The sequence below is a fragment of the Sparus aurata genome, chromosome 7 (assembly GCF_900880675.1).
Source record: "Sparus aurata chromosome 7, fSpaAur1.1, whole genome shotgun sequence".
NCBI classification, from domain to species: Eukaryota; Metazoa; Chordata; class Actinopteri; order Spariformes; family Sparidae; genus Sparus; species Sparus aurata.
This window is the reverse complement of record NC_044193.1, coordinates 15977025-16004477: the sequence shown is the minus strand read 5'-3', so window position 1 is coordinate 16004477 and position 27453 is coordinate 15977025. Positions and strand designations below refer to the sequence as shown.

At 42.2% G+C, this 27453-nt stretch overlaps 3 protein-coding genes across 6 annotated transcripts in view; 2 read left to right on the top strand and 1 right to left on the bottom strand.

Annotated features, from left to right (window-relative positions):
- Nucleotides 1-137: 137 nt before the first annotated feature.
- LOC115585591 (transmembrane prolyl 4-hydroxylase-like) lies at nucleotides 138-11199 on the bottom strand. The gene is made up of 9 exons (XM_030424068.1): nucleotides 10579-11199; nucleotides 10388-10469; nucleotides 5210-5406; nucleotides 4960-5050; nucleotides 3923-4085; nucleotides 3640-3825; nucleotides 3091-3181; nucleotides 2761-2884; nucleotides 138-1079 (listed from the first exon to the last, which is right to left on the bottom strand). Exons 1-9 carry the CDS (start codon nucleotides 10951-10953, stop codon nucleotides 865-867), a joined length of 1524 nt encoding a protein of 507 aa, XP_030279928.1. The 5' UTR covers nucleotides 10954-11199; the 3' UTR covers nucleotides 138-864.
- LOC115585592 (secreted frizzled-related protein 5) lies at nucleotides 7282-10330 on the top strand. Of its 2 annotated transcripts, none has more exons than XM_030424069.1 (4): nucleotides 7282-8414; nucleotides 9210-9385; nucleotides 9468-9554; nucleotides 9668-10330. In XM_030424069.1, exons 1-4 carry the CDS (start codon nucleotides 7696-7698, stop codon nucleotides 9985-9987), a joined length of 1302 nt encoding a protein of 433 aa, XP_030279929.1. In that variant the 5' UTR covers nucleotides 7282-7695; the 3' UTR covers nucleotides 9988-10330. The 2 variants fall into 2 exon arrangements, with proteins under 2 accessions (XP_030279929.1, XP_030279930.1); XM_030424070.1 differs by having other exon boundaries at nucleotides 7286-8414; nucleotides 9228-9385.
- Nucleotides 11200-11240: 41 nt separating the features above from the next.
- The window catches only part of LOC115585590 (cyclin-dependent kinase 17-like), a 47937-nt gene continuing 31724 nt past the window's right edge, over nucleotides 11241-27453 (top strand). Inside the window, exons 1-4 of one of the 3 annotated variants that reach the window (XM_030424064.1) lie at nucleotides 12872-12999; nucleotides 14346-14470; nucleotides 20421-20614; nucleotides 23890-24054. In XM_030424064.1, coding sequence (XP_030279924.1) covers nucleotides 12904-12999; nucleotides 14346-14470; nucleotides 20421-20614; nucleotides 23890-24054 — 580 coding nt within the window. In that variant the 5' untranslated portion in view covers nucleotides 12872-12903. Of the gene's footprint in view, nucleotides 11379-12871; nucleotides 13000-14345; nucleotides 14471-20420; nucleotides 20615-23889; nucleotides 24055-27453 lie in introns of those variants that run through there. The other 2 variants (XM_030424065.1, XM_030424066.1) reach the window with 2 other exon arrangements.

Genomic DNA, 27453 nt, shown 5'->3' with positions numbered 1-27453 from the left:
AGGAACGAATGAACCATTTCTGAACTAGCTCGTAATTTACTCAGATATTGTGGTATTGTATTTGACGTTGGGGCGACATCTTGTGGACGTTGTCCATACGTACAGGTTTGCACGAAGGATCACATTCATAACACCACTGATAATAAAACATTGCTTTATATATTTCATGACATAGAACAAACACAATAAAATACAGCAACAGTTTCAGTGCAACATCAAGCTGTAATAAATATGCATTCATTTAACTTAAACCATACCGGTAATAAATAACACTCAAATAAATAACCTCAGACAATTAAATATTTTTGGGTTGTGAGGATAAGAGACACTAAAGTTGGAATATCATAGACATGTTACACCTGTAAGACTGCTCTCCCAAAGCCAGTCCTTTATTAAATTATGTTTCATTTTAAACTCATTTTAAAAGAACAGATATAAATGATCTCACACAAAACTTCCCTCAGGAACACATTCACAGATAAATATTGTGATATGGCTTGTAACAAAAGGCTTAAATTCTACATTAAATAACACTGACCTTCAACAGGGCCAGATGCTTAGTAAACCTAAATGGAAGGCAGATAAGCAGGCTCATCTCTTAGACGTGTCTGGATGTTTGCAAAACCAATGCATCTGCCCACCACAATTCGATGACGTAAATGTGCATATCCAAGCAGCAGCTTGAGAGACGTGATATAATGCAAGACAAATTCACTAAAAAGGATGTTTTTTTGTGCAAATTTCATTTAGACTACAGCATCTGAAATTGTGGAAAGTCTGCCAGGCCTCACTGGCCTCACAGATGCAAGACTGACCAAATTTTACAGTTATGGTCGCTTTTCTGTTGTTATTAAAAACTCCCAGCTATAGATCCTGGTGGAGGTCGCTGTGTGACAGAGGTTGATAATGCTCCTCCATGCCTGACTTAGCTTGATGTCTCTGTGCAACTAGTCTCTGGTAGCGGGCCTGCTGCTGGTGATCTGGGTCCACATTTACCCAGCTGTTGGCCACCCACTTCACCCCACGCCTGACTGGGCAGTCACCGTGCAGGGAATACTCATCCAGCTCACCCATCCAGCCTAGGGAAGCCAGGAGAGAGGATGAATGAGTTCAGACAAAATCTCAACAACAAGCACTAATCAACTTTTAACATTAACGCTGGATAATTCAAAGACAAAATGGGACCTTTCTAAAAAAACAACTACGTCTTTTTTTTATTTTATTCAGATGTCAGTGTTTCTATGCAAAACCAAAGCTTTACTCTTTTACTTGTCTTTTTACAATCAATCCAAAATGTTGTCCTTGTGCAACGTAATGACCACAATGTTGTATTTTCTATTTTGCTTGATGTCTAATGGTAGAGCTGTCAGGAAACTGAACTTTTTTCATCTTTGATGCAATAACTTTGAGAATAACAAATAGCTGTTGGGCTGACAGCAGGGCAACACACTTATCAAGAGCTTACTGGGCAATCTTATGTAGTGCTTCAGTGAAGCAATTCATGCTGAAATGGAGCCATCACTAACCTCTAAATTCTTTATAGAGGTTTATAGAGGTGTGTTGGCAATTAACCCCTTTACTTTATCTGTTGCGTTAGCACCTAAAGTTGGCACTGATCTGTAGTATTGCTTGCTCTATTTAGATCTGGCGATTTGAAGTTATGATGCCTACTGGCCTGTTATTCTTTTGAGCTGTGAGCATGTTATCAATATTGTTGTATATCATGTGTATATTTTTTTTTACATTTAACCAGTATCACTGGTTGGTATATGAGGATTTTATGTTTCACTTGCCACATCATGTGATTCCAACATTTGTATTTAAAGAAGGCATCTCTTTATGTCAACAAAATCTGAGGAAGAGCATTAATGTGTAACGTCATTTGTGTAAATTGCACCTAAGAGAGCTACAGTGTGCTGACCTTTGTTCATGTTTTTGAGTCTAAATCTGTTGTGTTATCACTTTTCATTAGCACTGATATGTTGCATCACTTGTACTGGGCATGCTTTTATCATTTGACTTTCCTTGTTGATTTGCCTCTAATGCTAAGTATTTCCAAACAGCACTCAAGCTGTTTCAACCACAACCAGTCGCAGATGGCTCTGAAACGTGCACTCTTTAATGAGCTAACACATGTGACAAAAAGACAGCACTTCAGTGAGAATAGGCGGGGCTATGTGGGTACTGCAGCGGTGTGTGTCAACTCGATGTCAGAGAGAAAAGACAGTTGCCATGCTATGCTCTGTGCTCATATAGAACTGGCCCGCCCTCCCTGAATGCAATTAATCCAATCAGAGAATCTATTCAGTTCAAGAAGTTATGAGAGTCACATCAGATCAAATGAGATGAGTAATAGAAAGAGATAGAATGAAAACTGAGAGGGAAAAAGAGAGTAAAAGGCTCGAAAAAAAAACCTTGCCACTTTCATTGAACTTTGTTCACCCACAGGCTCACCGTCCATGATCTGCCTATCAGCTGACACAGACTAAATGCTTATTTTCTTTTTTCTTTTACAAACCCTGAAAGAGATCCCTGTATGTGATGTATTTTTACTTCTGTGCAGTGACAATCCACAGAGAAGTTGGGATGAAAACACACTTGAATGCTAGGTTCTCTCTGGACACAGGCTTAAAATCTAATTACATGGGGTTTGACAAACCTTTCTTTGTACCATACAAAAACCCAAATCTACTTACTGGAGCGCTCACTTGATATGTGTGTGTCAAATGATACGGCAAAGTCTTTCTGTTCTGGTCTTACCTCTACCATCAGAGAGGTGGTTGTACCAGAGGAGAGCTGTCCCAGCAGTAGGTTTCATCCTCAGGTTCCCTCTGCCACATGTCTCCTGAGTGTCTGTCAAATCAACTCCATCCTGGACCAGTGCCTAGGACACACAAAACTGTAAACAGCTTGTATCTAATCACTTATTTTGGCACACTGTGTTCAAGCCGGTGTCAGATTCCAAGTCAAGGTTCAGCACCATCTGCGTGTTATCGCAGCGGTCAGGTCATGTACAGTTATAATCATTTCACAATAAAAAAAAAAATGGCTTTGCTGTGATATGACTTTGGGTTGTGAAAGCACACTCACGTGCTCTTCATAGGTACGGTTGTCTGCCACAGGAAAGGTGGTCTCACCACCTTCCTCTACAGAGCTGAGGTAGAATAACATGGTGAGATACCTGAAATGAAACAAGGAAGCGATAAAAAGAGTTCATTGTGAAAATAAATGTACCTACCTGGACAATAATCTGTTTAAGACATGAGCACTGTGAATAACTGTCTAAAAGCTATCACAAGATTTTGACAAACAAATTCTATTTTGAAAGTAAACAGGTTAGAAAGAAAATATATGATTGACCAATGATCAACTCACTATACAAATGTTTGAACAGAATCACAGGTGTTTTTTATTAACTAAAACAATTATCCTCACATTGAAGCCTTAATTTACAAATAAAAAAACTGAGGAAAATACATGTTGACAAACTGTATTGTTCATTATAAACGTGTGTAATCATTCAGAGAAGTCAAATGAGAAGCTGAGATAATGCAGAGATAATAACATTGTGAAAATACTTAACTGCTAAACTATTAGGAATGAATTATAAACTGATAACAAAACATCTATCATACACACCTGCACGAGACCTCTGTGAGAGCAGATGTGTTTCCAGCCAATCGTGTGTGCGTGCAAGTAGTCTCTGAATGAGAAGGGCTGCTGTCATGGTGGGCATTACTGAAGTCTCCATGTTCATAGCGAATCACCTGCAGTGGCTCGCTCAGCTCAACCAGTGCCGAGGGAAGACGTGTCAGACTGATTATTCTGAGGACGTAAAAGAGAAAACGTATCGATATTTCAATACATGACTGTGTTGGCTGCCACTGTAGGAGCATGACGATGTGTGTGTATGTGTAATTACCTGTTCCTGAGTGTGTGCAGGACATGGTGGGATCCCTGGCCTTGGTAAAGCCACGTATGCTTGCTTCTCTGTTTGAACTGACTCAGGAGCTTCCTGCTTTTCTGTTGCCCTGTGCGCTGTGACACATCATAGACCCGTCTGAAGTCCCCCAAAGTCAGCATCCCTGCCAAGTAACACACAAACATGATCTTTTAGTAGGCTATTTTTATTCCTTCACATAGCCGAGAGCCTGGGACATAAAAGTACAGTTAGAATCTCATAACTATAGATATAAATGGAGCTCCATGTAATTATTACAGTCTTTCAGTTATACAGTATCACAATTTCAGTTCACTCCAGTTTGGGCTACAACAACCTCCCTTCTCCGTTTCCTCCATTCCTTCCCTCCTTGCCCAACCGTATGCTGTTACTCTCAGCTGAATAAATGAATGTCTGGCCCCATCAGTTCCCCTGGGAGGCCGCGCCCCAGCCGCAACAATAGCTCTGGGGTGCCAGAGAAGTGGTGGGGGTTAACGACTGAGTGTGGAGGAGGGAGTGGGGTGCAGGGGATCCGGGGGAAAATTAAGAAAAAGGGGTTGGAGAATAATCAGTTTTTAATGAGATAGGATGAGGCACATCCGGACTGGGATGTGTACAACGCCTGGCACAATGGCATCAGGTCAAAACAGTGTCACCCCTCTTCCGGCCTTGCCATTCACAAAGACTCGCACGCAACCACAGCCACCCGTCAGCCACTTACTCTTACCGGTACACAACCACTGCTGAAAACTCACACAAACTGAACTACCGACTTCGACTTAAGAGATATAACATGTAAGATTTGCATGCACATTAACATTTCTCAAGATTAATAGACCTCAGTTTTATATTTTGTTGCATTGTGAACTAAATTTTGTCAACTATGTTCTCTATTTTTTTTTGCTAATTTGCTCTCCCTTTTCTCACATTCCATCATAAAACAAAAAATGTGTCTAAAGAGTCACAAATGTACTGAAACACACTTCGAAACAACACAAACAAATAGCAGGGGCACCAACCTGTCGGGCAGTCTTCCACACCAGTGAGTATCTGCCGCAGACTGTCTGGGCTCAACCAAGTTCCATCTCGAGAGCGTGAGTGGCTCACAATCTAGAGGGAAGACCAGAATGTTTTTCTTTTTTCAACAAAAAGCAAACCACGTTCTGACAGTTCAAACATTTAATCACATAGAATGGATTTTTCTGGAAATGTATTTTCTTTTTCCACCTTTACAGACATAAAGGAAATGAGATATTTATCTCTCGTCACCTCCTGCTTCTGAAGCAGCCCATCCTGGTTTAGGTCCAACAGACTGAAGACTTCCTCTGTGCTGAGAGAAAGCAGTGGCTGGTTTGACTCCTCTTGTCCCTGGCTGGGTACTGTTGTCTGGCTCTCCATCAGACCCTTGAGCTGAGCCAGCTGCACCACCACACGGCATTCCTCCTCTGACAGGAAGCCAGGGATCTCTGACAGGAACAGGAAAAAGACAAAAGTGGCAAATGTTAAGACACGGTTTGGCCTTGGACACGTACGATAATATGCTGGCAATAGCTTTCGAAGATCCTAATCTCAAAATGGTACTTTCACATTCTCACCCAATTCATCTGATGGCCAAGATGTTTTTCCATGACAAATTATAGGAGTGAGTCTGTGGAGTCTATATTTTCCCCAGGATAAACTTAAAAAAACCTCAAAGCCCAAATTAACTGCCAGACTTTGTGACCAAATAAACATTTACGGAAATGAAAAGTCCATATTACCGTATTACCAGTAAGCCCTCATTTTACCCAAGATAAGAGAGAGGATCAAGGAAATACATTCATCAAAGGGAGTGGCTTGCAGATTATGCAACGCTAATCAAAAACATGCAGAATGTGGCTGACATTCTCGGTTCAGACTAACTTTAGTGCATAACGATTCACACATTCACACATGAGGATTACGCAGGACGATTATGTAGCAGGGGGGCCACTTATTGATTAAAAAAACCAATACACTGAAACCTCTTCTTTTCAACTGCAGAAACGATGCTATCACTTTAAAATTCATTTTAAGAAGCCAGAAAATTCCTACTCACAATCTCTACACACAAACACGTCAGATGGATCTATCCTGCACACCTGAGTCGGTGAGTGAGTGCATGACTTTTAAGTGGATTAGAAGATCGTTGTTGACAGTGTTGGCTTGATCTGTCAGACTAAATGGATTACTTTAGATTGGCTAACAGTGTGAAAGGGGCAGTTTTGAGATAGTTTGATCAGGGTATGCTAACTAAGTGTGATTAGTATGTCTGGGCCCTAAACCCGAGACAAATCCCATAAACTTCTAATCAAAGGGCATTAGTAAAACACTTTCTCATTGAAACAACCACTTAAAAAATGCTAAATTAATTTAAAACGTTTAAATAACCCAGACTACATGAGCAATGAGTAACATAAATATATAACTACTTAAAAGCCAAAGGACATAACTTCTTGCATGCTTGAGTAGGTGTTAAACCAAGGTAACTCTTCAGTTATAGTATGGATAGACTGTGAATATAATGAATACAAGCTATTCCCCTTTGCCACTCCTGAGTGAGCCATTTGTGGTTTAGCCTGTCCCACGGGTAGGTTTAATGAGTGATGACACTGGACTTCTCCCACAGGAGGGTTGTAGCAGTGTGGGCTTCTGGGAGTCAGTGATTGCTGATATTAATTAGTACTAAGCCCTAAAAGAATGATTTAGACCTACTACACTTTTTTGTATTTTTTCCATTTTGTCTCTAATTTTGATATCTGTCCCTTAACATTTCCACTGTATGTCCACCTGGGCTTCTAGAGAATCAATAACACTGGCAATAATAATGCCTTTTTTTTATCTTATTATATATATTTTGGTACAAAGTGTGAGGGCACGGATGACTGTTTCATGGCTCCCTCCTGCTCTCTTCTTTCTCTCAATTCATCCATGTCTGTCAGTCATTTCCCCTCTTAATAAAAGGCTTCCGGCAGGTTGGCCGCCTGTACAGTAGAGACCTTGTTTGTCACCCGTGTCTTTTACACTGTACCCACTTGGTTAATTCCTATTGTCAGGTCAAGCCTCATTAAATTGGATAACTGATATAATTGAAGGGGGACTGAGCCTTCCTTTCTCCCCCCGGAAAGGAAGTGACCTGCTTGTCTGAACAGGAATCAGGCCATGGCTACACAGCAGGGCGACACGAATTCTGTTTGTGTCCGACACACACACACACACACACACACACACACACACACACACACACACACACACACACACACTCAGTTGTTGCACACTAGAGCTGCAACTACTGCTTCTTTTCAGTATTGGAACCAGATAATTTGGGGCATTTTTCTTGAAAAAAAGCCTTAAATGATCAATCAATTATGATAAATATTTGCTTTTACATGACGACTAACTTCTCTTTAAGGGTTATATTCTCACAAGTATTAATTATTCATAAAAATATGCAACCTCCTCTTAGCAGCAGGGTTGCATTAAAGTAGTACAAACATCAAAGTGATCAGGGTGGAACAGGGTAGTTAGGTGTGTGCTGAATTAAAATGCATGATGCTAAGTGTAAGGGAGTTTCACTACACAAGGGCCATTCTTCACTTCCAGCTGTGGGGATGGAAATGGCCAAAAGCCAAAAGTATCCAAATGTCAAATCATCTATCTTAATGATCTTGATCTCTGTCAAACACACTTAAATCTGCTCATAAATGCAGTAGATTCACATCTCTAATAACACATTAATGTCCCCCCCCCAACCCTTCTCTAAACCTCCCCTTAGCCCTTCATATGCAAATGAAACCACCACCCACTATAAATACACCTATCCTACCATCCTCTCCTGCACTGTCACAAAGAAGAGACACACTTCGGGATTGCTACTACTTTCCAACCTCTGTCCCAGGATGACTGCAGTTCTCTGCCCTCATTTCATCCCAAGCAAATCCACCCATTTGGCCTCCCTACTGTTTCTTCTTCTGCTTGGTGGGCCTAGCAGCACAACAGCGCTTGGTCCTGGTAGAGTGAGGGCAGGACTGGAGGGCCGAGCGAGAGGTGAGGGTAGAGTTAGATCTGGACTTAAGGAAAGGGCAAGTACCGAGGGAAACAGTGAAACTGGATTTGGAGATATTCCTGTTTCTAGACCAGGAGCAGCACCAGAAGAGGATGGTGAGGCGTGGGGGGACCCTGACACAACTATTGGCTTCAGGTCCATGTTTTCTATCAGTGAAGGTGGGCTGTGGGAGCCCCGTCGTTCCTCTCGCTGTGTACCTATCCCGTCAGGCATGGCTTTGTGCCAAAACATTGGTTATGAGACCATGAGGATGCCCAACCTGCTGGGCCACGAGTCTCCAGCTGAGGCTGTTCAACAGAGTGCCAGCTGGTTGCCACTACTTGCCAGAGAGTGCCACCCTGATGCCCGCATCTTCCTCTGCTCTCTCTTTGCACCCATCTGCCTTGACAGGTAAGTTTACAAAAAAGCCTTTTTTTTTCTTATTGTGTCTTTGGAAGTCATAATTTGACTATTTTGTAGAAATTCTGATCTTAAGTGCTAATGTGTAGGGCTGCAACTACAATTATCAACTAATGTGGTGACTATTTCTGGTGAAAATCCATTTAATGTTTGCCATCACAATTTCCCAGAGCCCAGAGTAACATCTTCAAATTGCTTCTTTAAAACAAATAGTCCGAAACCCAGAGCCTCTTCTTTTACCATCAAAAATGAGTAGATGGGAAAGAATTGCGGTTTACAGAAGCTGGAACCAGCAAATGTTTGACATTTTTTGCTTGAAAAGTTAAGAACTTATCAAAAAAGTTAGCATCTAATTTTCTTTCAGTCGACTAATCAATTAACAGACTAATCATTGCAGCTTTAGTAGTGTGGTAGCCAGGGTCCCGGTTTAAAAAGAACCCCAAAAGAAGGCTGACCTGCTTCATTAATAGGGTAGAAGAAGAAAAAAACTGGATTAATGGTAATGTTAAATAGGAGCAGGGTCATCAAGGGTTAACACCTTTTGTAAGCTAGGCTAATTGGTGCTGGTCTCTGAGGTAAGGCCCTGGTTTCACACTGAAAGCAAGCCATCAAAGCACTATAATCAAATTTTTGTCACATTAGCTCCTCTAGGTTGACAAAAAGAAAAACAAGCTATCAAATGTTATCTAATCCAGTCTTGTTTGTTCCCCACCACTACACTATTGATTCAGATCCTCTCATCTTTTCAATGCTGCCCACGTTCCCTCTCCATCTCTTCTTTATCAGGTTCATATCACCCTGCAGGAGTCTGTGCGAATCTGTTCGGGACAGCTGTGCACCAATCATGAGTTGTTATGGCTACCCGTGGCCAGAAATTCTACACTGTGACCAGTATCCCGCAGACCATCTCTTGTGTATCTCCTCCGTCAACAACAGCACTGTTAACACAGGCGGGCGTAGAGGTAAGCAAGTGACTATGCAGACACACACGCTTGAGTCAGTTTGAATCAGCAAATGATTAAATCAGTGGTTTGACTTTTTCAGTGCCTCAGGCAAGCTGTCGGGATTGTGAGCTGGAGGAGGCCTCCTCTTCAAAAGACGCACTGGAGACATTTTGTAGGAGTGATTTTGGTGAGTATTAATATACTTCCACTTCTTCATTTCTCTCTGGTGCTTGATTCGCCTACATAATTTACCAGTTTTTCGTGCCCTTAATGCTTTGTGTTCACCTGCTTTCTTCCCAGTTGTGAAACTCCGTCTAACCCGGCTCAAGTATAGTCCGGTAAGCCTGTCTCAGTTCTCGCTAGCTGCCAAACTGGACGTTCTGAAGCATGGACCCCTGTTAGGTGGGCAGATCCGCTCCCGCATTGAACTGTGGCTGGAAAGAGATGCCACCTGTGTAAGGAACATGACACGACAACACCCACGTGGCGGGACCTTCCTTGTAACGGGCACAGTGCAGGGGGACCGCCTGGTGGTCAATAAGGCTTATGCCTGGAAAAGACGGGACAAGAACCTGATGGCAGCTGCGCGCAAATGGAAACAACACAGATGCAGGAGCTAGGATTATGTGCCAAATTAGAAATTCCATGAAGAACTGAGATGTGATTCAAGCATTAAACGGCTATGCATAGGAAAATGATAGACGCTGCATTTAGAATTTGCCTTTATGTATTTATGCTTGGTCCTCTCAAATCAAACTTCTGTTTAAAAGATGGTAATATGCAGTCAGCTAGTCACAAAGAAGCTCCTAAAAAAACCAACACTGTGTCTCTCAGGCAGAGGAGGGCAAAGAATTAACAGATGTTTAATAGAAAATGTACATATCTATGAATTTTAAGTAAATATCCCTGATCTATATTTGTACGGCTTTGAGAGGAATTAAATGTTGTCTTGTAAAAACCTGATGAAATGCAGTTTATTCATGAACAGCAGATCATACCCAAAGATCACGGTGCACATACCAAACAGCAGAGGTTTCAGGCTGATTGTCCTCATCTCATGTGTTTTGTCCGGCACGAGGGACACCTGCTGGACATGACCCACCTGCAGATGGGCAAAAGGCATTATCGACACACTCACAACACAAGGGATCACACGCATGGGAGACTGCTGTCACATTATTTTGCAATAGAATTTGTTCAGTTTTTCTTACCCGTATCCCTTCAATACGAGGCAGACTGTAGCTCTGACTGTAGTCCTCCACATGCAGCTCTCCGGAGGGTGAAGCTGCGGCCGTGTGGGGCAGAGGGCTTCCACTGTCGCCGACTGATGCTGAGGTGGCCCCGTCCCTGCTAACAAGATCCCCGGGGCCGTTGTTGTAGTGCACATAGAGCAGCAAACCGATCACATTCAGGATGTACACATGGAAGAAGACCATGACCACGACAAAATAAGCCCGAGAGCAGATACTGCTTCTCTGGATGTGCAGTCGAGTGGGGCGAAAGGGGGGATTGAATGGCGATAATAACGGTTTATCGCCGTCGTTGAATTCCTCCTGCCCCATGAAATGTTCCTGAAAGTCTTCCATTTTCGCACCAAACGAATGACACGCAATGGAAAAAGCTTGCGACGCTATTTACTGGGTATCGTTACTACCAGTGTCTATCACCTTACGCCCGCCTGATAACGTTAGCTAGCTGCTTGACGTTAGCACACCTAGCTAGCAGCTAGCTGCGGGGCAAAACCGCACAGCAAACCTCTGGCTGTTTCGACAAAAACACGCCCTGTCGTCTCCGCTGCTTTTACTCAACGAAGCGGGGCAGCTCCAAGCGAGAAAGCAGGTTTGACAACAGTCGTTTTCTTTCACAAATAACTGTGTCATCATTAACTCGAATCCGTTAATCCCGTGTTAGCGAACTGGCTGATGCGCTGCCCCTGACAACCTGCCTAACAACAAGGCGGACAAGCTAACGACTGCAGGGGATCCGCCATTTCTGGGCCGACAGTAAACAGGTAGCGACCTCTAACGGTTAACTCCAGGGCAAAACGGTGGCTAGGACCCTTGACTTCTTAATATGTAGAGCAAGAATAAGTTCTTATAGGGGTATATAAAGGGGTTACTTCTGTAAAAGTGACAGTTCAGCACTGTTAATATAAATAATGTATTATCTGGTAGCTTGTAGCTGTCAGAATGCTAGGAGCTGGTGCAATATTTGCCTTAAAGTGATGTTTGTGGGACAGCAGGAGGATATAACTAACGGTTAAAGTACGTTAGCTTGGAATGGAGATAGGCTAACGTTACTTAAAGATGCACTGTGAAGTTTTGGAAAAGAAATTCAAACTCTGAAAGCTAATAGGCTTTTTATACTATTAATAAGTTATTTATTCAAACTCAGAGATGTATTAATTTATTTGATAGTTTTCATGATTGAATAAGCAGGCTATACTCAAGGGGTTTGTAGCATAGACATATATATGGTTCGTAGTCATAAGACCCGGAAGTCAGTTAGCATATTTGGACATCTGGTTCCCTGGTCTCAAAGAGTTCATACTTAAGATCTTTACACATTCTGATCTGCAACATAAAAAACATTGTAAATATCCCACAATTTAATTATAAAGCACTTACCTGTCTTAAAAACAACAGTTGCTAACAAGTGGCTAAATTAGACTACAGATATTGTCATGGACATTAAACATCATCACGTCTCCTACTCACTAGTCCGTATTTACAGAACGACTTCAGTTGAAAACTATTCTAACTCTAACTTTACAACTTATATATTGATCAATGTACAGAAAATGTGTATAGTTATAGTGTTGCATGACACTTAGTGGTGGTGACGTTGAAGTCATGCGACCGCAATGCAGTTTGTTTCTAGCCTTTATACTTGTAGCGATATAATCTAGTCTTATAAAATCATGAAGTTGGTGTTTGTGAAGATTTTCTTCCTGAGAAAAACATACAAGTATCTTGAAATTGCGTTTGCCACAGAGCTCATTATTGGAAATATTTAAAAAATCCAAATAAAAAATCCCATAGGCTTTGTGTAGAGGGAATCAAGGTGATGCTAACTTGTGGGTTAGCCTACAAACTTGCGTCATTGCTACACTGCTCAGTGGGTGGCTGCTTGGAAGGGTCTTGCAAATATAAACAGAGTAAAACTGCAACCTTTTGTTCATCTGGTTTGTCCAGTCATAAAGTCAATCAAAAAATGCTAAATGCTTCTCATCAAAAACTACATAGTGCACCTTTACTACCATGTTAAGTAGGCTAAAAGTAGGCTAGCTGTCTCAGAATGAATTTACTTTCCAGGACTGCACCACGCAGGATGTGAAAGTAGCTAGGATGTAAATCATATCTGTATCCCAGTTATTGATATTAACTGTTGTAGCCGGAGATTGTCAAGTGTAGCCCATCCAAGCAACTAAGTCGCCTCTTTTGCACTTTTATAGAATTGGGGAAACCTCATAAGAATGGTCAAAATGGAAGCAGCAGAGACAGACATGTCTTGACTTTAGTTTCTTATGGTTGCCTATGGATGAAGCTCTTGAAACTCTAGATCCTACATTCCTCATAATGCAACGTGACTATGGCTTTCCTCAGACACACCTGTCTCAAACCTTAAGAATGGTAAATAAGACAAGCCATAAATAAGATAACCCTATGAGAGCGTCACAGATTTTGTTTCAGACACTGGAAAGCTTCCTTACACAGGTCACAGAAGAGAATCATTTTTGTATTTTTGTGGCATATATTAGGCCTAACACATCTGCACTCACTTTTAGAGAGCTCCAGGACGTATTAAAGTATAAATGATATAAGTAAATTAGTTGTTTAACAATCTATAAACCAGTTTTGCCAAGCCTTTAAGCACCAGCATTTTTGATAGGCTACTCTTTCTGTTCCTACACATTATATAGTTTCAACAGGCACTCCTTGATACCGTCCTACATAGGACTTGGTCCAGGCAATGAATTTGGCTTATGAATGAAAACATGCTGCTTTTATTGACATTAACCACACGGTGGCGATGAAGACCAGCAGGCACAGCTCTCCTCATCAACTGAGTTGCTGTGTCATCTGTGATTTCTGACGTAATTGTTGGGGATCCAGGTAATCCCCTTGAAAAAAAGGACCTAATAATCAGTTATTAAAAAAAGAAGAAGATTTGAATCGTTTTTATTTGATTCAGAAACATTTTGAGGAATATTATGCAAATTGGCATCAGACCTTCACAGTGAAATCATCTATGCAGCCAATGTAGAACAAATGGAGAAAAGTCTTTCTGCGTTGTTTAAAACGTAATTAAATGTATTCCAGGTGAGTCAACTCTTCCTGTGTTACATTCTGGCCGGAGATAATGTGTATGAGTGTGAGTGCAACCTCTCAGTTTTGGGACTAAGGGGGGAAAATAAATCTGCCAATTTCAACGCTGCAAGCCAAATAATTATCCTCATGCTCAGCTTTATTTTCTCATGTTGGATTTCCATAATTTCCAGCCAATGCATTATTCACAAAGGAATTTCTCTGAGGTGCGTATCTAGATGGGAATGGAGCTCGGATAATGAAGGCTAATTTCCCCGGTGGCATTGCCCCCTTATATTAATCTACTTGACCCCCCTTATTTTTTACAGAGACACACAGACAGAGGTTGGAGGTGTGTGGGGGGGTTGGAGGTTGGAGAGTCCTGATACACACGCAGTCACTATCCCTCTCAAAAACAGACACACACACCCCTTGCGGTGTTTTCCGGGAACACGCCACCGCTTCCACTTGGGATCCACACAGCAGCAAAGCAGCGATATGGCTGATCATCGCCGGATGGGACGGTGCTGTTTTTTTTTCATGAGCGAAAGTGAAGACGAATGATGCGTTATTACCGGACAACGATGCACACGCTCGGGCCACGGGAAACTGCGGCACACCGTGCGACACAGGGATAAGACTTGACCCGACTTTTTTTTTTTTTTTTCAAGCGATCCGGTGCGTTTTTACAGCAAAGTAGTTGGAGGAACTTGTCGCAGTGGATTCATCCCAGCGTGCCGCCTGGATTACCACACACAAGTGGAACAATAGTCTCCTGCAGCAGAGGCACAAGCAGGTCAGTGGCAGCGCTACGTACAGCTTATGTCTTCTCTCCACGTTTCTGTTTTGTCGATCCCGTATTGACAATGTCGGGACGTCAAGAAGCAACCATAACCAAGGGGGGGCTGTCCTATCACCTGACATTGCAGGTGGCGGAGTTATTTTTTCGGTTTTGTTAAAAACAAAAAGGTATTGTGTGTTTTTTTCTCTGGGTTGTACTGCGCAAGTGGAACTAATGTTGATACCAATTACCCCCAAAACAACAATCCCGGCAGTTCAAAACACCACAGCGGATAGAGGCGATCCAGCGATATGGGCTCACGGACCGACTCAGATTTAACTCCCTTGAGCGATAGTCTTATATTTGCCTTCCCACGATCGTCCCGGGTTCCCCTAACATCTAAAAGACAAAATCCACAATCACAACGTCGGGATCCCCTCGGAGAAGATCCCGGTGCCATTTTCACGAGTTTCTGAGTGGATCCGGGGCGGCTGTGTAACTTTTCCTTGCCCTGCCTGACTCTCCTCCTCCCGGATACTTGAGTCAGGAAAACACGGAGATGGCCGAAAACGCAAAAGGCCTGTGAGGTAGATCTCTGCCTACCAGGCCCGACGCGATTTTGGTCCGAGTCCCGTGATATTTATCGTGCGGCTGCTCGCTGCCCACTTAATGTGCGCTCAGGCTGCAGTCATGCCTCGTTACGGGGGACATGGTCAGGGGGTTTCTCTCGTCCGCAGTTGTGACAGTCCGGTCGTGCAGTGCTGTCGATAACCTCGTGGATGTCCGCTGATGGAAATGTGAAGTGGTATAATAATAACAGCGACGTAGATTTCTTTCTTTCTTTCTTTCTATCTTTTTTCAAATTCTTGCCTTTAGCAAAAACTCTCTCACTTGATTTCTCTGGGAATATCATTTAGCTCTAAATTATGTATGTCCCTCTCACTATGGGATGTCCGGATTGAAACCATGCGTATCCATCACTGCATCCAAAAGCAAAATTAATCTCACTAATCACCTCAGACCATTAATAACCATGTGTTACTACTGCATATCTTATTACAATCACTGACTACAGCTTTGGTTAGGGCCTCATTATGATTTGCAGAATTATGAGACTTGTGTTACCTCTTTTTGTGTGTGTTGCCAAGTTGAGCTTGTGCATAGTGTTACTTTCGCACTGTAGTGTCCTAAAACCAAATATTGTGCAGTTGCATAGGACGGCCCTGTAACTGTGTCTTCTGGTTTGAATGTCACCCGTTTGTCTACTATTCTGTGGTCATACAACGACTTCTTTTAACCAGGAGGGATTTCACTGAGATTATTTACAAGAGTGCCAGAGGTCAGTCATGATAGTTAAAATGTATAATGATGATACATAATGATGTTGAGGAGGGTTCTCAGTCAGCCAGGTCATGGTAAATCTAGTTTCTGTCTGGACCTCAACTGGACACGTCTTCAAGAAACTGAAACAAGTCCAGTTGCCTACAATACAGCACCTAGAGATAATTAATGATGTTTTGCCTGTCCGCTTTATTCACTGTTGTCATCTACAAACTTTCAGTGGAGTCATATCATGATGATACAGTCATACTGTGTTATTATTCTACACATTTCAGTCTTTTAAATGAATTCTGCAAAGTTTATTCCACATGTATACATTTACAGTATGTGTGTGAAAAGTTTCACCTGATCTAATGAGTAACTGTGTAGGTCATTACGGGAATTTGATGACCTTATAACGCATTTTACACATTACTGGACAATATTTTGGGAAACATATTCCTTGCAATATTGCAACTTTGATTTCAACCATTATTATCTAGCCTTAAGTGTAGTTAAAGCTATTTTTGAGTGACCCCTTTGAGTCAGATCGCCGCAAAATCATAGAGGAAGACTCTCTCCTCTTGTGGCTGAACATGGATGGAATATGTCAGATCTCATCCCTTGACTTTTTGAAGTCTTGGCCTTCTGCTTATTCATTGATCTTCTTCCGTAAGTCCTTCTTCTCATCTAACTTTGCAGATTTGGGTTAAGCGACAGAAGAGCTGCTGAGGGACGAGCCAATGGGCTTATGAGGAGAATAGACTACTTCTTGGGATATCTGTTTATCGGTTTATGCGTGTGAATGTGTGTAGGATTCTGTAGTTGGGCAGATTTGTGCATTACTCATGCATCCTGAGGCCGCTGCGCCAAGCGGTGTTCGGAGTGCCACTGAGTGCCCATTCCACTCTGCCACATTGTATGTGAGTGCATGCATGCGTATGATTCATGTGCCACTGAAATGCAGAAGTCCACTTGTTTGTTTATCATGAAAAGGAAAGAAAGAGGAGGAAAGACAGTATCACATCTTGGCCTCACAAGTTTTTGAAATCCTCTCTTCCGTCTTGATAAAAGTAGATGTGTGTGTCGAACATCCAGTGTTTGTGTATACTGCAGACTCAGGTCCTCAGGTCCATTCATTCTTTTGCCGAGGCATAATTGGCAGAGGAATCCCGGAGCAAGTCTGGCAAGGATCGCGTGTTGCAGCACTGTGTGGCATCCCAAGCACTGGAGGGCTGGAAGTTTTTATAGCTGACATGAGCATGTGTGTGTTTGAGGGTCTGTGTGAGCGTGTGTGTGTGTGTGCGTGCGCACAGGGGGAGAGAGTTTAACGAACGGGGAGATGGAGAGATGTGATACGTGAATTCTCAGCTTTTTCGGCTATCTCTGTCTCTTTTCTTCTTCACCTTACCTCAGAGACAAACTGCAGTTCCAGCCTGGGCCTGTAACCTAGCAACCCAAATGGTGTGTGTCTTGAATAAATCAGACCGTGTTCCTCCTCCTGTCCTCCTCAGGGGTGTGTCACATCACCTTACCTGCATGCTGCCACATCCATGCATCCACCCACACAGGCATGCAGAAACACATGTGCACATGCTCACAGGCTGTTAACTTAATACAAAGATGGCGAGGGTTTCAGTTGTTTTTCTTTTGTATCACTTAACCCATTAACCTGTGCGCGTTTGTGTTCGCTTTATCCCACAGCCACTGAATTCATTAACAGTTCATTGTAGCGTTTTCAAACACGACTCAAACAGCTGAAGCGCTTGTAGGGTTTTTGAAGGCGTGATAGTGGCCTTCGTCATCTGGAGTGTGTCCCTGCGTTTAGTGGGAGTTATGCATCAGCGTTGTTGGTGGTTTACCGGGTGTCTGGTGAGTGTGGCCTGCACATGCTGCAGCCTGGAGCCACATGTCTCATCCCACTCACTGTTGTGCCTCTGCCAAGCTCTTCACACTGCCACCTCCATCTGCAGCAGACAACACTCAACATCCAACGCGCATTCATAACACTTTATTCTTCACGGAACTTGAAACGTGAACTTGGAACGTTTTACAAATTGACCGTCACATACACTTATGCACAAATGTTTTGTCTAAAAACCTTTTTTTTAGTAAACTCTGCGTACACAAACAATGTTCTTAATGCTCGTGTTCATGTGTAGAGACCCTGGTGATACTACGAGCAAAGTTTCATGTTGTGTCGAGCCTTCTATGTTTTAAAAATAGCGATTTTGATGCTAGCGTAAAAGTGCCCCTGCACCCCATTGAAAATTAGCTTGACTGAAAACGAAACTACATAAATCTTACAAGTGCCTCTTTCGTCGTAATTATGCATTTACGCGAAGGTTTTACTCATATTCAATCACAAATAAAGCCTCGGTTGATTTTTGGCGAGAGTTTCACTTTAAGTGTGAAAGTCTGTTTCTGGAATGCAGCCTCACTCTTAGCTCATGTTGTGGCATTGCAGCAAAGATTTAAATATATTAGAAATAGCATAAAAACTGGGGTAGAAATAATTAAAAGCCACTTTAATGCAGTTGCCGAAATGTAGAAATGTTTTTGTATTTGCATGACGATAAAAGACAAGATTTAATCAAGGCACAATGATACTATTACAAAGTTGACGGCTGTATCTGGTGTTTCATAAAAAACATTTTTAAAGCAGATGGAAAAAGTTACAAACTAAATAGGAATATGCAAGTTAGTTAAATATTTCAGCAAGGTAAATGTTGTTTGCTTCTTTCGTGTTGTTCTTAATCAGCTAGACGGCACCTTACTTCGTCATATTTGAAATCAAATTTGAAATCTTCAGCTAGATTTAAAATATATAGGGGTACAATGATGTGTTTCCCTTTATGAGCTGCTGGGTAATGAGATTCCCTCTGCATTACTGTTTGTGCAAATTCAACAGAGATAGAATGAAGACTGTGAAATTAGAAATTACTTTGCGTCCATCCATGTGTGTGCGCATGCCTGGATTTGAGCATAATTGTGTAGATGATAACACTGGTATGTGTTTATCTGGGTAATAAGTGGTGCATTATATTATCACTGTTCCCCCGTAATGTGAGTCATTTATTTCTGAAAATGTGTGGATGACGGCTGCAGTGTTTTGCAAGAGGAGAACCAAATCTTCTTGTCCAAGGGAGATTCTACTCTAGTGAAGTCTGGGAAAACATGCAAATGAGGGGGGAGGGAGATTCGTTCCATACTGATAATCCATGGGTGACGGATGTTATGAAATGAATGTGAGACGTTCTTTTGTTCCCTTTTTAAAATTTTTTTTTTTTTTTTTTTTTTTTACTTTTTTCCATTTTGGTGAAAAACGCTTTTCAGCTGAGGTGTAAACCTCCTCCAGCTGGGCTCATGTAAATTGGCAGAGGCAGTGTTGTTAGCAATGGATACTCGCCTAAGCGCATCTTCTGGTGAAAGAAAGCCAGTCGTCCTGAGTGAGGATCACTGGGTTTGAATTCCCTCAGAGCACTGGCTGTCTCTAATAGGCCTGAAAGACTGAGAGCCTGAAAGGATGAATGGCTTTTGTTGAAGCCTCCAAGGTTGGACACAAAGAGAAAGGCAGTGGGTGCCTAGTGTGTGTGTGTGTGTGTGTGGTGTGTGTGTGTGTGTGCGTGTGCGCATGTCAGCTCTCCAGCCCTTATGAGTTAGAGATAGAAGTAGCAGGAAGTGGAAGGGGAACAGATATACTCTGCTGTAGCTGCCTCTACCTCCAGGCCAGTAAAGCAGAGTGAAGAGACACACAAAACACAGAGTGACTTCAACACATAACTACACACATGCAAAGACACACATACTGTACATACACTCATAAACCAGATTCTAAATGTCAGCTGAGGGGCACTCTGAACAATATATATAACTTTGAAAGCTCTCTGACGTTAACAGAAATAAACACACAAATACACAATACACACAGGCGGGTCACAGGCGGGTGAATATGAAGAGCACTTTGCTGGAAAAACAATATGTGTTTTTTTCCCATTTATTTTGAGGATGGGATACTTCTCTCCTCTCTCCACAGTCATTTTATACATGATTTGAAACTAGCTCTCCATCACAGTGCACAAGCTTAGACTATTGTCAGCCATAGATATTGTATAGGGCAGGAAAAGTTTATTCTGGTGATTTTGTCAGGAATACCTTGAATGCCATGACTTCAGCATGGGTAGTTAATGGAAGAACCATTAACGTGTATGTCAATCACAGCTCATCTGGTAGAGCTACCCTTGTCTGAAACCTCTTGGGAGCTGCATTGTCAGCCATTTCCATGTTATTTTTGTAAAAAATTTTGTTTGTTGCTCTCTTTCTCTCTCGTTCTCTGTGTCTCTGTGGGTCTGCTCTCTCATTCTGTGTGTCTTTTATTCTGCAATGTTTGCACTTGGGATACATAACAATGAGAACACACGCTGTGTGAGCAAACACAATCATCGGGAGCCCAAAGAACTGCGGAAAATGCGCCGAGGCTGCACTGCAGTAGTTTCACTGTACAATGAAGATTAACAGGGCAGTGTGGATGTAGCTGTTGATGGTTATAATGAGAACAATGGCCCTGGTAATGATGATGGGGATGCCGGTGGTGCTGATGATGATAATGATGATGTTGGTTGTTGTCTCCTCCCCTCTCCCTTAGGCCTGTGGGCCCTGGTGGTGTGGTTGAGAAGATGGACAGAATGAAGATAATCAAGCGGAGGCTGTCCATGTCTCTACGCAGCGCTCGGCCCGTGGATGACTCCCTGTCTGAACTGGCTGAGCAGATGGCGTTGGACGAGCCATCCGCGGCCAGGGACAATGGTGAGAGATGCGAACAAGTGCAGTCGCACTCAGGTACACAGAAGCACCTCACACACAAACTCAAATTTCTTTCATGTGAATAATTTGTGTGTGCAATACTCATCCATATGTGAGTTGTACATTTGCATGAATCCAGCAAAGTACCAAAATAAAACAAGTTGCCGTTAGTGTGGTGGCGTCTCTGTACAATATCCATGTGTTTGAATACAAGCCCTTCAAATAAGTGAACAATTTTCTCCTCTCACCTTCACTTTCTATGTAATGTTACTTTTGACAACAGTGTCTGTGAAGCCAGGAAGAACCTGTGTAGTTCCCAGCTGCTTTAACAGTAGTGGCAAACTTCAACTTGGGAACAAAACTGAATGTAAAATCTACGATACACCTTAATGTTATGAAGAGCGCACCAGTCTGAGACCATAGCAAAGAAAATTACACAGATTCCCTGGACATGCATAGGACCAATATGTTAACCAGAAGTGGATCAGAAATAGTATTATAATTACTGATTAATTGATGTTATTATAATTGTAAGTTCAACCACCTATGAGTGACCTGAGTTGGTGTTTTATTGCTTATATAGCCAGATGATTATTGAAATAATCTATCAGATAATTTATTTCATTTCTGTTAATTTAATTGGTCTGTAATGATTAAATGCAGCTCTTGTTTTTTTATGTTAGCCAGCTAGTACTGTAACATCAGTGTATTACACATTACTTGTGGCAGATGGTCGATGTTTTTTTCTTTATTTCTCATTATCCTTTCAGACTATTAGCATAAACAATGTGTTATATGTAAAACCTCAGTATTGTTAAGGCCTCCTTCCATATGAGTTACCTTCATCAGTACCTGGGGGTCACTGTCTTTAATCCAACTCCTCATGCTGCAGGCTGCAGCAGGCGCTGATTTGGCGGTGACACTAAATGGCAGAACACACAAATTGTTTGCCGTATTTCGTCTATATATTGCATGTACATAGAATATCTCAAATCATAATGTAAGAATCAGAGGGAAAGCTTAGGTAGCAAGGCAGCGTGTGTTTTCATTATGATTAAAAGTAATTGTGTCACCTCCATAACCCTCTTGGGAGTCACTTAGCGATTAAATTGACTCCAACATCTGTTACGGCTACAGTCACCACACAGGAGCAGGCTGACCATGTTGTTAAAGAGCACTTTCTCATGGGCTCTGACAGTTCTAGACTTCATCTGGAGCTTTTTTGAGGACACGGAGAAGCATTAACTGATGTAGTGGTTGCAAATGATGGTGTAGGTGGAGAGAGTCAAAATAGAGGTCATCACTGATCCTTGAAGGAGACGTAGGAAGTTTATGCAAAAGCAGATATTGTGGTCCTCCACGGTTGTATGTCTTTTATTCACAGTAAACTAGACCATGAAATTATGTATTTGTCGTCATATATTGTATCTCATACAGTGTGTTCCCACCTTTATGCACCAATCTCACAAAGTCATACAGACATCATCATCTTCACCTCATCATCAGCTTCATCACCGTCTGTTCACTGTTCACATTCTTTTGCTGGTCAATCATCAAGACTGAGGGAATCAGCATACTGGAAATTGATTTGAATTCACAAAGCTGTGTTGTGAATTCAGATACATACATGAAGGGAAAAAAAAAAGCAATGTCATTCTCAGAAACTCTGGGTGCCATCTGCTGGCTGTCTTCCAGGATTGCAGGGCTCTCTTTGGCAAAATCAAAGACCTCACCTAACATAAACAGTGTGTGTATGTGTGTGCCTGTGTGTTTTTGTTTGTGTCCTATCCTGGCTGCAGACGGAAACCAGGTCAGAACACAGAACGAGCGAGGTTGCCTCTTGTTTCAGTGGATGCTTTTGTCTGAGCAAAAAAAGAAAGAGTAAAGACAGACAGACAGTGAGAGAACAAGAAAAAAAGTTGTACAAATATAGCCGTGCTGTGTTAGGCTAGAGACGTTGGCTCCTTTGCAGTTTTAGCACAGGGAGTGACAATTTTTGTTGTTGTTGTGATAGGCTCCGAGGCTGCAACATCTAAACCCCCATACCTGATTAATTTCACTCCCTGCCTTCTGTGTCCTCTTCCTCCTATTTTTACACCTCTCTTTAGTCTTTAAGAGCTCGAGCTATGTCAGTTCATTTCCAGAGAGCACAAGGAGCAAGGAGGAGAGAGGCAGTAGGATGGAGGAAGTGATGTAGAGGATGAGAAGATGGACATTAAACTTTAACCACTGCTCCACATCTTGTACTTACCATCTCCTCCTGCCTGCCTTTCCCCCTTGCTGTATCACCCCAGTGACCTCCACATCTCTATATATCTTAGTCAGACTGTGCAAAAGGACGGCAGAAAGTACGCCTCACATTTTTCAAAGCGCTAATTAGAAGCAATGTGGCGCCGGCTTCAGATCTGTTCCTCCGCTGTGTTCTTGGAGGCGGGAATGTGAGGGGAATCATGTGAGGATTTTAGAGGAACATTAAACCCTAATGCTCAGGGATCACAGAGGAATTTACAGTGCCATGTGGAGAAAAAAGTGAGGTTTATTTGAAATATAGGAGATGTGACATGTGGGCTTCCACCCACATTCTGCAAAAGGACTCATTAATACTAATGAATGTGAGAGAGAGATGATGATACATGCATGCTGACAGCATGTCACACACATTTGTGACAAATTAGGTTAGGTTTTTGCTTTGAGAGGAGAATTTGCTCATCCATAAGATTACATTTGACCCACAGACTTTAATTTAACTGTTACAGCTCAATATTATATTGTAGTCATATTTCCCCTAGTGCCTCTAGCATGTCTTGTCTCTGACTCTCCGTTCCTCAGAAACAGTCTCTATAAGTCTATGACTCAACACTATTTTCCACTATGCATTTCCTCATGCCTCATGCTTTTTGATGGCTATTTCTATCGCTGTGTTTCACAACTGTTTCATCGTCTGACATTGTGAATGCAGCAGCTGTATGCATTCCCACCTCTTAATCTATCACTGGTACATATTGTACTTTTCCTACATATTCTGCTTCTTCTCTGTGTCTGGTCTCTGTGTGACCTTGTGTCATCTTTTTTCCTCTTTCTCTTTCTCCCCCGTTCCTCCCTACAATTTTTGTCTCTGTCCTGCTGCTTCTGCTCTCTTCTGCTTCTCTCTTGAACTCGTACACCTTTCTTTCCCTTTATTTATTTATCTCTCTTTCCAATTCGTGCCAACCTGCTTTTTCCTCACTCTCTTGCCCTCTCTCGCACTCTTTTCTTCTTTCCCTTCGTTTGCTCCCTCTCTCCGGCTGTCCGTTTGGCATCGTGTGTCTCAGAGCCCATGGTGGTGTGCGCCGTGCACCCTCCCGCCTCACACAGTGCTCCCTCCTTCCTGCGTCAATATGCCGGTCATCTGGGCCGCACCGCCCTGCGCAGAGAGCTGGGTGGGGGGCTGGAAAGAGACAGAGCCTTCCTGAGCCTGCACAGGACTGGATCTCTTGGTACAGACTCACACACACACACACACACACACACACACACACACACACACACACACACACACACACACCCAAACACACACTCAAACACATGCACACATTCACACAGTGATGCATGCATGCACTGATAAGCACACAACACCATATACTTGGATGCGTGACCGGTTTAATCCAGTTTCGAGAACTGAAGCAAATTCTGAAGCACATTTTATGCCTGAAATCAATAAGGGAGTCATTTCACAACAAACCAGTGGTGAAAATAAGTCTGTACTTTCATTATATGCTATTTTGTACCTTAACTCCACTACATTTAAGTGGTAGATATTGTTTTTTTTTGTGATCAAATTGTGGTAGATATTGTTATATGCAAATATTCACACGTCACTAGAATTATTTGACAGTTTTAGTTACTAGTTACTTTGAAGATGACGATTATACGCGCTAATTGAACCGGGGTCATTATGATCCATTTATAAAATCTAATCTCAATAAGCAAATAGTATGATACTGTCAAGATGTTTCTGATACTTTAACAACTGTTGCTACTTGTACTTCTGCACTTCTGCTTATTAAGCACAAGTTTGAATCAGGACAGGACATGTTACACTTACCACAGTGTTTCCTGTATAATTCCTTATCCATTTTTTCTGCATTTCTTCATTTCTTCTGTATGTCAGCAGTGCGGTAAAGATAACCTTTGCATATTTTTTTGTCCTTGCATGTTTTAAGAATAACCTACTGTAATATTCAGCTGTTTACATTATATTTTAAGAGTGTTTCACCAGAGCAAGGTTGAACAATACTGCCACCTGTGGGTGGAAAACACATGCACACACTAATGTCATGTAGATGTTGCTTACCACTTAGTAGAGAGTGTGTATCTGAGTGTGTGCATGCATGTGTGTGGGTTTTCAGTGAGTGAAAAAATATATTTACTGATGCAGCCTGGCTTTCCTCCCAACATTTACCACAATTCTGGAAGGCTAAAACTCTAATGACCTTAATCCAACGTACGCGAACACGCACGCGCACACACACACACACACACACACACACACACACACACACACATACACACACATACACACACACACACGCTCACAACAAAAACATGGACTCACAATCACTTTTTCCTTCTGTCTGTTCGTCTGCATTATGTAATGGAACGTGTGGTCCAGCTATATGGATCCCGGTAATCTCATTTCCCACTGTGCCAGAACGGCTTATATCACAAGCGATTGGATGGAGTGAGGAAATCAAAGTCAGAAATGAAGGCAGTCGGAAGGGTCTGAAGATTTCGATTTCGAAGATGGGTTTAAGAGTGAAATGGAGCTTAGAAAATGTTAAAGATTGATTGCGGGGGACTGGGCGATGGAGAGGGAGAAATGAGAAGTATAGATGAAAAGAGAGAGCGACAGAAAGTGAGGAATGGGAGTGATAGTTCCACTGGAGTCTTATTAGCTTTGTGCTGTGCATCCCGTGAGTCCTCGGCTGAGTGAACTGCAGACAGACCACAACGAGTCCGCTTTCATCCATTAAACTCTGGCCGACAAGATTCTTGTATCAGGGACTTTCTGTTGATTGTGATCCTGCAAGCTGGGAATACGTTAGCAATGGCTGGATGAACCTTACATGAACCCGAGAAAGACAGTAGCATAGGGCTGGCTATAGCTTTTATTTTTCATTAAAGGAGACCCTACTTTACGCTCTACATTTTCAGGTTCATAATTTTATTGTTGGTTATTACTAGAATAGGTTTACATGCCCTAATACTAAAAAAAACAAAACAAAATGTTTTCCTACTTAGTCTAGTGGTGCACCGCTATATTCTATTCCCCCTTTATCTAAAACACTCTGTTTTAGCTCCTGTCTCTTTAAGGCCCACCTTCTGAAGGTAGACCTTAAATAGAATACTTTATGCCTATATTTACAGTAGAGGGAAAGCTAATTGGAAACTAAAAACAAGACAAAGCTGACCAAAGACACGTTGCCTGGTGCCAGTTCAGACGTGTGTGAGCTGACCAATCAGGGCAGACCGGGTTTTCTGGGAGGCGGGCCTTAAAGAGACAGGAGCTAAAACAGAGTGTTGGAATCATATCATATCATCATATCAACCTATTGTTGTAGTAACCCAAATTATGAATCGGAAATCGAGCATAATGTCTCCTTTACACTAAAAAGAGGGTGGATGTAGATAAAAGTGTTATAATCTTCTCATCTTAGATACTGTTAGAAAGGGAATAAATGTTTCCAAGTTCCAAGTCATACACTATGAATGTCGTAAATGATATAAGTCAATGTACTGTGTAAAAGGTGAGGAAGCTGGAGCAGGAGCTGTGGACAAAGATCAGTAACATGTAGAAATATGTGAACATATCAGTTTTAGGCTTATAGACCAATGGTCTGGCAGAGGGACTTCATTCTTTGAAGTCCAGGGCTGTCTCTGAGCTCAGAAAAAGCCTAAAAAGGACATAGCTTGACTCAGGACTGAGAGTAGATGCAATTCTATGATAAAATCATGATAAGGTGTAGTTTGAAATGTTAAGAGGTTGGCTGTCTGTGAGTGTGTGTTTCCCACTGGTTGGTCTCGCTGACTCACTGTGCGCCACTCAGCAGTCAGAGCACGTCGCACCCTTTAATAGAGCGACATGATGATGCAATCTCTCTTTCCTGCTGCACTAAAGAGATTGCCCACCCTTTCTCTGTCTTTCTCTAACTTGCTCCATCCATCCATAGGAGTATTCAATTAAATATACTCTTCATCTGTGTAAGTGGGCCTGACTGTGCTGTTATACGTGTATGTTAGAGGTGTTTGGCTCCGAGCCAGAGCCAGAGAGCTTTTACAGGTTTGTGATTCATCTGTTGCGAACTGGGCCCACATCCACTCCCACAGCACTGTACTTACAGTGAGGAAAGATGAGCACTGCGCTTTTTATTTTTTTTTGCTTTTCCACCGGTTACCTCATCCTTTTCCTCCCTGTAAAGATCTGTAGTTACACTTTTGAGGATTAGTCTGCCCTGCTGTCTGTTTTCACTAAGAAACGGGATTCTGCTGAAAGCTGCCTACTCTTCTCTAAATACTGTCGCAGGCTGCTATTTCTGATACTGTCACAGATGTCTCCTCTCGTTCTTTTCTCCCCTCTGCCTCCCTCTCTTTCTCTCTACATACATCAGAATACTATATTTAACCTCCAGATAAAGCCAGAAGATGAAGGATGGAAAGCTTTTCATACCACTCTTATCCCTCCATGTGTGTTGCGCACCATGAGAGACCATGTCTGTGCCAGGGATTTAATGTAATGCATTAACACTGCATTAATCGCTGTAGCCCTCTCCCTCACTCCCCTGCACTCTCGGCCATTTGCTCACACTAACCCTCTTTGCTCATTGGATTTAATAAGA